Genomic DNA, 12,139 nt, shown 5'->3' with positions numbered 1-12,139 from the left:
TGAAGACGACTTCACTTGTAACTGATAAGGTTCATAAGTGCCTGACCTCATCATTGAGGGCTGAATCTCTGAGTTATGACAGCATTAAGCTTCTCGGTGTGTCCATAAGCTCAACATCACAAACATCTGTCTCAAACAGCTGCTCGGATCATGCCGATATGTGATCGCACGTTGGAAGTCCTTCAGAGCAGAAGAAACCTGGCTGGAATTGTGAGATAGAGGTCCGGTTCAGCCTGCGTCTCATTCCTCCTCCTGATATCCAAAACCGTCCAGGGGTCGGATCCACCCCATCGTCCGCCTCAGTGTACATTGTTCTCTTTCGGAAAACGGATCGGTCCTGTGGGGACCTGGAGCTGGAAATCAAGAGGATAAGCCGCAGATGCTGGCGTGAACGCTGTGGCCAAATGCTCTGGACAGGAGGATCCCAAGTCAATCAAAGATGACAGATCTATGGCGCATGGGACGTCGGTCAGCTCTATGCAGTGTCCAGTTAGGGCTTAATCAAAAGAGCCCAGGAACAGGCATGGGACTGGCTATGCTAATCACCGCGGCCTTCGAGGACCCAGGCCATGAGAATACAGCAGAATCTTTAACACATGATACGGCTGTTTGATTATCATCTTTATTCAGATGACACCATCCCACGCTCATCAGAATCCATACAAACAAAATGCAACTGAGCAATATCTGCCTTGAGAATTACATTATCATGTTCGTTTGAAGATCTTCCATCTTTCATTCCATGGCGTTATTTGAGAAGACAAGACACGATACGTTTTCTTAGATTCGTACTAGATCCTGCCTCTCCACCATTGTTATAAAGCAAAACATCCCATTTAACAATTAGAAGTATATTCCCCACCAGATGTTCTGTGTTTGAACGATAATTGTAATAAAATATTAACGCTATTACATTTAATATAAACGTTTTCTTTTCGAAAATAACATGTATTTGAAATAGAAAATCATATAGAAAAATCATTAAATATGCCATGCACGCATTAATTTACTATAACCATACGAATAGCAGTTAAGTTAAAACGTATATAACATACCACACTCTCAGAAAAAAGGGCGAAAATTTGTACCTTTGCTTGTGACTGGCGCTGTACCCTTGTAATTGTACTTTTAACGTACAGAAATGTTCCTCAGAGCCCATTTCTGTACTTTAAAAGGTACAATTACCTACAGCTAAGGGTACAATTGGCAGACCCCTGAGGGTACAGCCCCAGTGACAAGCAAAGGTACACATTTTTACCCTTTTTTTCCTGAGTGTACAAATCAAAGATAATCTTGAAATGCACGCTGAAGACGGGCACGTAGGACAGTATTAATCCACTTCAGTAGTTAAAAAGTGAATCATATGCTTTTCACCTTGATGACTTGTGCTGTTTGTTATTAAATTTGGGGCTTTTAATTTTGTTACAAACAGTAGGACCTTTCGGCACAGGCTGGGCGGTAGCCGGCCGCTTCACTGCCGACCAGTAATACGTCGATTAGTGGAATGACAGCGCACCTTTGTGCAGAATCTGCAGAAGATCTCTTCCCATTCCCACGCTAACTTCGTCCTCTCCATTAGCACTCAGGCAACGGAATACCTTCTCATTATTTCAGCAGCTATAGGAAACGGCTAGTTCCTGCCTGCGGAGCCTGATGAGGTAATACTGCTTCCCCGGGTCCCACCGTCACACGAACTATGTTGGGTTGTTTTAATGTATATTAAATAATTTCCTTTGGCAAGGAGTTTTTGTAAACGGGTGAGACTTAAACTAGTGTCTCCGTTTTGTCCAGGCACATTTAAACATATTAAAAACATTTGAATAACTGAACCTGCAATTCGTTCCCTTCTAGACTTTGTAATTTTTATTCAATTCTGTCCTATTCTGCCTACAATAAAAGTTTTTTTTTTGTTTAAAAACGCCCGTGATTTTTTTTACGCATAAAGTAAACCCATGGGTCTTCATTTTCGTCGGTAATCCAGATTTATCTATTATACAACTTAATACTACTGTGTTAACCTGAATATAACAATTTGATTCAGGCTGATTTTAAAAGCACCCTCACGGGGCAACTGCAGGCATTGGAACCACTTACCCTGGTCAGTGTCAGAGAGGGCCCAGAGTCTGGGGGCTGGCAGCATGGGAGGCAAGGCTGGGGTCACCCAGGCGTAGATGCCAGCCTCTCACAGTGCACAAGCACAGTTATACTCTACAGGTAATTTAGAGACGCCAATTAGCCTACGGTATGTCATTTCTCACACAACGGAGAGAACGTGCAAACTCCACACAAACAAAGCTAAACGAAGAGCCGCCGTGCCACCCTGAACCTGCCATCTTTAGGTTTTAATGTCAGATCATTAACCTTTAGAGTTTAGACCCTAATCTGCCTCTCCTGTAGTACCACCTCAGTCAATCAAACAAAATGTTACTTAGTATAGTGGAGTATTACAGTCAAATTGTCCAAAAATTCTTCACAATCAGTTACTGATATTTCACCAAAAGGGAGTGTTAAAAAAACATAAATAAAATATGGATCCTGCAGCAAACACTGCTTGGACCCCTACAAAGCCCAACATGGAAAATTAGGGAAAATCAAAAAATTAATCCGCTTTACCCCCCCCCCCCCCTTAATAGAAGCTAATCTAGTAATGCACCTTGAAAATAACATTGTTTTAAAGCGATGTATGAAAAAAACAAGGGTAAATATCGTATAAAATGTTGCAGTCTTTGGTGACCAAGCAGCAGGGAGTGGGTGGTCTATGAGGAGGTGGTCTAGCTTCTGAAGGTGCTGTCAGGGCTCCGTAACCAATGTAAAGCTCACAACGCAGACCGACACTTAAGCTCAGATAAAGACCGTAGGTTTAAAATAGCTTCTGACCTACAGGAAGCTACCTTTGCCCCATGTTATTGATGCTGTGAGCTAAACATGCCTAGAGGCATGGACTGTGGGTCCTCTGTTCTCACACACACACACACACACACACAAGCACACTCACAGATCAATGGCCCCTCCCCCTGACTGATGATTGATTGTGAAGTTCATTACAAAGTGTTGGATATGACCACTCTAATGGGGATCCATCACTCCACCTTGAGGAATCATGGCCTCCTAAAGAGAGACAAATGACTCCAACTCTCATTAACACAAATCTCTCATTTTCCCCCTGTGTATGCCCCGATTGTTTAATAGGGACTCTTCCTTTTGTCTGTCTTGTCAGGGATTTTGGGAAATCTTGCTATTTCTATATTGCAGGTAGCTAAAATAAATGAGTGTTTACACCATAGTCTGCAGTGTTGAGTCAATGCGGGGAAGAGGTAGGCATGCAGAGAACAACAGAGGTGAAATTACCATGAAGTAGTTTCTCCCGAAAGTCCATGCTGAGGCAGCGTGGTCGCGGCTCCTTGGCGAATGCCTGGCCGTGAGATCCTGTTACGTTTGAACTTCTAAGGAGATCAAGCTTTCATGCAAAAGTTTTTACTGGAACTTGGCAGTGGCATTCGGCCAAAGCATGAACATGAGATTGTCTCCAACCATTATGTAAATCATCTATTCAAAGGAAGGGAAGTTTTGATTGGAAGTTGTTCAAATCCTTGTGAATCCTTCTTTCCAGGCCCCATCACGTATGAAGGAGGTCTGCCAGACTGTAAGATGAATTGGCCGGGCAGTGGTTACACACTGGGTCAGAGTATTCATGTGCACTGCGGAAACAGAAGAAATCACGTAGGATTCTGCCATTGAGAACGCATGCGCAGTCTATAAAGAAGCATCAAGAAACAGATCAAAGGTTCACAATAGTCGCGTTTGTTTTAAATATGGTATGTTTTCCTGTAAACTGTGAAACTTTCAGAGACGTTCAGAAAGTAGTATTTGTCTCCAAATTAAATTCATACGCAATCTTTAAAACAAAAAGTGGCATAGGCTATGTGCCCTTAGGAAATGACAAGTATTATACCTAGAATTTAGACAATGAGTATAGTCGAAAGCTTCCTGATTTCACGATGTTATTGTTAGAGAAAATGCCATTTCAGTAGGGGAGTGACACAATTATTAGCCCATTGTAATGCTATGCCGGTGTTTTACTTTGGACTTAATGTCCCATAGAAAATGTTTAGCTAAGGGGAATATTTGCAGCAAGGATTTCCGTGCTAGTTTAACGGGGGCATTCTTCCAGCGCAACCGCTTAAAGAATGAGGTGAGTGCTGTTCATGACAGTGTACAGTGCATGTTGCGGCACTGCCATCGGAACTGGGTGTTTGGGGTGTCTTAGCTTCTGTACTTCGACTCAGCATTAAGCCTTTCCCCAAACGGAGCGCGAGAAGTCCCAACTAAATGAAGAGAAATTATCATTTAGCCCACTACTATTACAAACATAATCATACCAATTAAACATTCAAATTAAGCGATCATTAAGTTCCGCCAACATATAATCATATCGTCTTAACTTATTGACACATTTCTAAATTGAGAAATCCATTTAACTGAGCATTTAAGAGACGGAGTTTTACCTGTCCCGTAAGTCACGTGACAGAGGGTCGCTCCCCGGAATGCCAATAAGCCGCAAAGCGAGGCGTCGACTGCTAAACTGTCTCGGGGAAAACGCAGCATAAAGCGGCTTACTTCACTTCTTCTAGCTTAGATCCAACGTTTTCCACTTAAAGGAAAAGACTGTATGTCATGGGCTACATTTCTGGCAGACTGTGGAGGCGCACAGATTTACATGAGACTTGGAGAAAGTGAACATCAGGTTTGCGTTTACTTTTGCTTGGAGAGAGAAAGTTGAAGAGACAAGCTAATGAAAAAATATACATGTTTAAATGTCTGTGAAATAGTACTGGTTTAAGTATTTCCTTGGTTTCCTCAAGAAAGATAGGCCTACATGGGCATGTTTATCTATTAAGGGTAACCTCAGATTCCTAAGCAAAATATGGAAATTTAGACCAATGAACTACTGCTCTTATTTATTAGTAGGTCATATAATAAATAAAATAAAATAAAATAAATTTATATGAACCATATCTCAACGAAGAGCTACGCCAATTAACGTCTTATAATACAGATAAGGCCTGAATGAAATGTCTGTTAAGCATTTAGCTGTTCGCCTCAGATTTGCGATACAAAATTTTACACCTTGTAAGAAATGCAGTCGAGGTCTCCGTCTTCTTCTAAATTTAAAATACTTAGTGTGATATTTTCTCGCTGGAAAAAAAAATATATCTTTCGCAAGACGGCTAAGACACTTGTGGAGAGAAACAACAACTTTATAAAATAATTGTCATTTATCCCCTCAAATATTTTGCATTAATTGGCAAAATATTTGGAACCAGAGCATAATATAAAATATTGAGTAGGCCTCTCCAGTGAATGGTTTCGTAAAAGTTAAAAAAAATCTTTTTTTTCTTCTCACATTATTCACCCGTATTCCCATTTAGATTTTCAATATCCCAGCTAAGACATGGTTTCAACAAACCCTAACTCATTTTTAAATTACATAATAGCATTTCAAGTGTCGTACCCACGTCACAATATTAACTACTAAATTAGTAATTTTCACATGAATAAATTTATTGAGATCAAATATTTACAGATAGACTATGTAAATCTTTTTCAGACGGGCCGGTGAATTATTTATTCACAATATGAAAGTGACATAACTTGCTTAGATTATTTATTTCCTTCACAATTTATTTTTCACAAACATCTGTCGAATACAGTTTCTACGGTACCTAAACGCCAACATTGAAAGGAACATGCAGATTGTTGGGCTCAACTGAAACGATGAGAATTTTTACAACATAAAGTGTAAATCAGTTTCAACAAGTTGGCCGATAAGCAAACATGCAGCAAACTTACGTACTCAGTATACCACACTATAACATATAAATATTTTTCTTAAAAAAGAATTGTATTCAATCTTATTTAATAGTGCACTTTGTGTCGCTCTGACACAGTTAATATTTACATATTTACAAAATAATAAATAAGGACGCGTGTACATTTTCCAAAATCAACCAGGCAAATTGATTCGTGATATTAAGTAATCAAATTTAACAATGAATATCTTTTCCGTCCGTTAAGTCGGTCTTCCGATATTAGGGGATTTCCTATCATAATTAGCACCTTGGAGAATAACCTTAATAGGCCTATCAATTTTGACACATAATGCAACGGAAGGATGCAATGTCCGTTTAAAATAACCACGTGGCCGTCGTTTTGCCGTCGGAGATCCTGCTCTATGCGTCATGCATGTTCAAATAAAGTTGCTTATTTGTCAGTGTTTGTATAAGAAACGTACACACTTGCACCGTTACTCAGATCGTTCATGGCCTACTTCCTTGTTCTATCTGCTGATGTTGACTCCTGACGGCAAATCTGTTGACGTGCACCGGGATGGGGACCACAATTTTTGGGTTCCTTACTGGTTCCCCCGATCTGTTGTTGACGTTGCCGGCTTTAATCCGTTTCCATTTGGCCCGTCGGTTTTGGAACCAGATCTTGACCTGGACCTCGCTCAGTTTAAGTGCGTGTGCAATTTGTGAGCGCTCAGTCAACGAAAGGTACTTTTTACAGTGGAATTCTTTCTCCAGTTCTAATAATTGCTCGCTGGTAAAAGCCGTTCGTCTTCGCCGACTCTTCCCAGCTGAACTCCCCGGCGGTAGAGGCTCTTGTGACCCAGCTTTGAGTTTGTTCTTTTGCGACAGCGAACCGCAATTGTTCCCGTCCGAGAAACTTTCGTTCTCGCTGTCTGCAGAGCTGTCGTCCTCCCTGTCGCTGCAAGGGGTCTCCGTTGATTTGAGGTCCAGTTTCTCATCGTCTGAACTGTAGAGTTTGGTTTCTCCTGAGCAGCAATAAAGGCCACAAGAAAACACGTCGTTTTAGCCCTTAAATACATTCCATGTGACTCACCCGAAACCTTGCATTATTACACAAATCCACTTGCTTTTCTGGTAGCGATTACTAATTACACCTAATGGTTAAAATACCAGACAATCTCAGGGACATGTTGTATGGGATGAAAAGGTAAAAATCGTCTCACGTAGCCTAACTATTGAAGATGTTATTCACTATAACACTGGACAGTCTGTTTCTGTTAAGCGGCTACGCGGAGATGTTTTTCATAGTAATATAGGCCTTAAAATATTGTCATTTAAATAATATTGCTGCTTGAATTAAATTATTTTTATAAAAGATACCGAATATGTAACACTTCTTTTAGTTACTTGCATTGTAGTCATTTATTTGGTTGTAATAAAACGGGTATATTGTGTACAACATTAAAATGCTATTAGCTTAATTTGGAAAATGCAGTTAGAGACAGAATCCCTACGCGCAATTTCATTCTGTTACCTTTTTATGGTGTGTTGTAGTGTAACCTGTCACCGGCCATATTCTAGGGCATGTTAATAGTATAATAATAATAATAATAATAATAATAATAATCATCATCATCATAATAAACATGAGCCGTATTTAGATGGTATGTTTTATTAATTCTATTTAATTCACTAATACGTATTTAGAGGCAGCTAGCATATAAGAGTTTGGAGGGAAGCTAAAATATTTTTTTCCTGAAAAAAGTGGACCAATGTTGATTTTTGTAGATATTATTAACTACGTTCTTACGTCCATTAACCTTCTATAACCGCATGGTGAATCCAGATCCGCTCCGTACCGTCTACTTCAGATCTGAAAGTTGGTCATTTGTAGTCATTTATTTAATTTTAATTAAAAATTTCAAATGTTTCATTATTGTTTTTAAACAAAAAGCTTTTTAGGCTAAAATAAATAACTATTTGAATAACTACTTTGAAAAGAGTCTTATTTTCGCAGAATCACTATATTAATTAAGGCCGTAAATTATTCACGGTAATTTAACGTTCGGTTTATGTCGACATACTTATTTTATCTATGCACTTATGTGGGTCTATACGTGCACGTGGCAACAAGTTTCTGCAGTCTGACCTACAGAGAGCTTGTCAGAGGTCTCAAAGCTATAGTTGTTGTGCTTTTGATGTAACTCACCTGTGATGGTCTGAAAAGTTTCCGAGAAGTTGAGCAGTTCTGAGCCCTTGTCCCTTACGGGCAAATCCTCCGAGTGTGGGCTCTCTTGTCTCCTTATCGCTGGATCCGAGCTCAGCCGGGGTCCCGGAATCTCTTGCGGCGGATAAAAACTATCCGGCGGGTCAGAGAAGCTGGGAAGTGTGGCGGTAAGGGCGACCATGGAAGGCATCCCCTGTCCCAGACTGGCGCAGAATGTGTTGGTGAGACGTCCGGCAAACGAAGCCAAAGGGGCCAGCGGCGGGATGCCTGACTGTAGAGGCGAATGAGACAGGGCTTGGGGGATTACCAGAGGTCTGTACGGCATGAACATCGGGTAACCCGTGTAGAGCAGGTGCCCCGGCCGCGGCTGAGGAGTCCCAATTAACGAATCAATGGAAAACGCCGTACCTTGGCCGCTTGGTCTCTGCATTCTGGTCGCGAACCAAATATTGCTTTATGTTCTAAAAGTACTCCTCACTTTAAGTTAGGAAATCCCTCCGATCCCCGTACAGCGGAATGTGTGTACTCCTTCTGCCGTTTTGTGGTATCCTCCGGATCTCTTACGTTAATACTGAGTGCCTTTACTCCGTCCTCTCCTTAGGAAGCCAAATCGCTGACTGCGACCTGCCGCTTATTCGCTTCTCTCTCACTCCGTTTCTCCCTCTGTCACACACACACACACACACACACACACACGCACGCACGCACGCATACTCGCTAGGCTCATCATCTGCAATAGAAGAGGGATGGGAGGGGGTGTAGCCCTCCGAACTCATCCATCTTCCTCAAATTACGCTTCATTTCCTTATTCAGCTCCTGACTTTTTGGCTACCATGAGAGGCGGTAGTTTCCCAGTGGATACCAATAGACAGAGGGGCCGAACCCCCTTAAGCTTGGACGACAGTGACTGGAAGCGCTGTGAGAAGGTTTACAACCTTCCCCTTCCCTAATCGTTGACCACACCAGCCAAATCAACTATTATTAATTTTGATTGATGATTAGTAATTACTTTGGATTCAGGGAAGCGACGTAAAACAAGGGCGCCATTGTTAAAATTTAGGGACGGATGGCACCAGAGTCGTGAAGGAGGTTAGGCAGATGTTTTTCCCCGACTTGTCTAAAAGAAAACCTTTTCTTCGGAACCAACACAATGTATTTGGCCTCGGAGAAGTGCAAAGATAATTATCCCCCGGAGGGAAATATTGTCTGAAGAATGGGACAGAATAAAAGACTTGAATGAGAGGGTCAACTACAAACTAAAACGGAGCTCAATTCCAGATTTACAAAGTAAATGCTATAACAATACCAAGACTTCGGTTTGCCACAAACTTACACGGTTTCAGTGTTAAGACGTTAATAGTCGCGCACTGTAATTTCATCAAACATTACCTATAATATTGTGGGTTCCTAAATATACTTTATTCGTATTCCTGATAATAATTATTAAAGTGCAAATAAACAAAAAGAATAAACACTGACTATTATTACCACACTGTCTATCGCGTTATTTGCATAGTAGGCATACAAAACGTGCTATGTATCCAATTTAAAATCTAGTCATAAGGTGTTTATCCATATGTTTCCATAAAAAAATGACGATTATACTCTTTTTTTCTTATTGTTTAATCCCGCTAATCTTTTTTTTTCTGAATAGTTTTTTTTCTCGATTGTTAATTTCATTTAAAATTATTTTACCGTTTAAATGGCATTTCGTACTGATGATGATTAGCCCCTATTGAGTCCTGGGGGCGCGAGCTCTCCAACTGCCCGTCTGATTGCATGAACATAAACATGTCACCTCCGACTCTGATTAGCAATGTAGGACCAGGGATGCTAATTATTCTTATAATTGCAAATGACTCCATTCACCATTACCTCTCTTTGATCTATTGAAACCAGACAGCTTCCTTCTCCGCTTCCTTTAAGTGGACTTAAAGTGTGGGCTACAATCAGACAACCCTACAGCACATCTTGGATTTAAAAGAATTTAGATCAAACTTCTCTGACGAGGAGCGCAAGTTCGTTTGTCGTCTGCGTTTCTTTGCTGAAGAAAAACGACTTGACGTTATGGATGTGTCGGATACTGTACTTAATGTTTGTATTTAAAGCCATCAAAAGAAAATCTAAATTAGTAGCAATTATGAAACCGACCACTTTTTAAATTATAAAATTTAAACTATTATGCAGTTTTAAAATGGGTATATAGTTTGAAACCTTCGAAAGTAGTCCAATACTTGGCAAAATAAAATATTTAGGAAAATAAATATACTCGATTTTTTTTTTCAGAATATATCAGAATAAAATGAATTACAATAATTGTAAAAATATTTTAGAATTCTATCTTAATATAACTGTATGGTTTTGTATATATTGGGCCTGTACATTTTTTGAGTTATTTTAAATTCTCATTCATAAATTTGTTGTAGTTCTTGTATTCCGTTTTTGAAGGCAGTTATAAAAGTGAAAGGCCTAATTTAGATAATCAGCATTGCTAGTTGATACAATACTACTATTATTATTGCGTTAATAGTTTTAGATTAACCCGTATTAGTAGCAGCAGTAACATGGATTAAGGTTTGTAGGCCTAAATATAAACTGATATTCTTTCCTTTGGCGGTTATGTGTTTATGTCTATGTTGGTCCCTTGTTACAGGAACAAGGGATGCACCCTGTTTGCTGAACGACATTTTTAGAAGCGATAACAGTTATCAGACATGTTTACAGTTCTTCGTTATGAGCTAATTATATTCCTCAGTGTATGATTGAAGCCGTTTAAAACCGTTGATAGCTTTAATTTAATTATCTGCTAAAATGCAACTTTTTGAAAAATGTTTCGTAAGATAGGCCTAGTTTTTAATTTTAATTATATAGCAATCTGTGTATAGCTCCGTTGGTAGGAATTTATTATAGGTAGCCGGAAAGATTTCTGCCTTGACAGCGTTTTGGCGCTTTAAAGCGCTTCATTTAACGCGTTAATTACCGCCATGCCGCGTGTCTCTCCTCACCTGCCTGATATTCAGACCTTACGGCTACTGTAAACGGCGGCTTGCGTGGCTCCCGGCCACAATATGCGCTCATTTCTTGAGAGGGTGTTAGAGAGCACTGACAGGTTCATTACCCGAGCCGGCGCATTGTCCCCGTGTCACAACACTCTGTCGCCGGCCCACCACTCTCTCCAATCATTTGGCCTTTCATGGTAATTGTTCACACGCAGGCCTCTTCTCGACACCAGATAATCATAATAAAAGAGAGAGAGACGTAGCAACGCCTCACAATTCGACAAGAAACAGCATGTGGCACGCATGAATCCTACACGTATGTTTTTCTTTGAAGGAGGACACCCGAGAGACAGCTTGCAAGTTTCGTTGACATTCATTACGTATTTTCTGTTATACTTTCGTAAAATGCGGCTGAAGTACAAGTTACAGGTTGCCGCAATCTCCATCCTTGCTGCTTGGAAAGTTGCGCAGATTATGATATTTATTGCTGTTTTAACGCAATTGCGTAAATTATTGTTGTAGATTTGTCATTTGTTGTGTTTGTCGTGTTTGATTAACAGAAAAATGCGACTTATCTGTGATGTTCTAATGCGGTAATAATTGCGCTGACATGCGATAACAGCACAATGCCACTAATGATTCAATTAATTATGTCATTAGTAAGATTGTTGAAAAGTATATACTCAAAATTTAAGCTTTGGTAGGTGAAATGTATTAATATATCAAATACATGAATATGCATGCTAGATTGTTTTCACGCTCATTGAAGTTTTAATGTGAACATTTTATGATTAGAAATTTTTAAAAAGTTCAGTTAATACAAATTTGAGTATCTGAACTCTGTGTATTAAATTATTACGTGATTGATGTAAGCTATATAGTCAATGTTATCCGTTCGCATTATGTCATTTAACTTGTCACTGCTCAATAAGAAAAGGCTACTACTACTACTACTACTAATAATAATAATAATAGACATAAAAGTATAGAGTATACAGAACCCTATATAAACCAACTTGTGCATTTAATTCAGCACAATTACAAATGGTTTTATGATAGAATAGAATTTTAGGAAATAAGCATTTCTTATCAAACAACCACTG

The 12,139-nt window shown here is 39.6% G+C and overlaps 1 protein-coding gene across 1 annotated transcript; it reads right to left on the bottom strand.

The window, feature by feature from the left end:
- Positions 1-5,541: 5,541 nt before the first annotated feature.
- On the bottom strand, positions 5,542-12,044 carry gbx1 (gastrulation brain homeobox 1). Its single transcript, XM_023815756.2, has 2 exons — positions 8,020-12,044; positions 5,542-6,835 (listed from the first exon to the last, which is right to left on the bottom strand). Exons 1-2 carry the CDS (start codon positions 8,465-8,467, stop codon positions 6,318-6,320), a joined length of 966 nt encoding a protein of 321 aa, XP_023671524.1. The 5' UTR covers positions 8,468-12,044; the 3' UTR covers positions 5,542-6,317.
- Positions 12,045-12,139: the final 95 nt, after the last annotated feature.

This window comes from Paramormyrops kingsleyae, chromosome 4 (assembly GCF_048594095.1).
Source record: "Paramormyrops kingsleyae isolate MSU_618 chromosome 4, PKINGS_0.4, whole genome shotgun sequence".
Classification (NCBI taxonomy): domain Eukaryota; kingdom Metazoa; phylum Chordata; class Actinopteri; order Osteoglossiformes; family Mormyridae; genus Paramormyrops; species Paramormyrops kingsleyae.
Note: the sequence above shows the minus strand (reverse complement) of the source record. Positions and strands in the feature narration are given on the sequence as shown.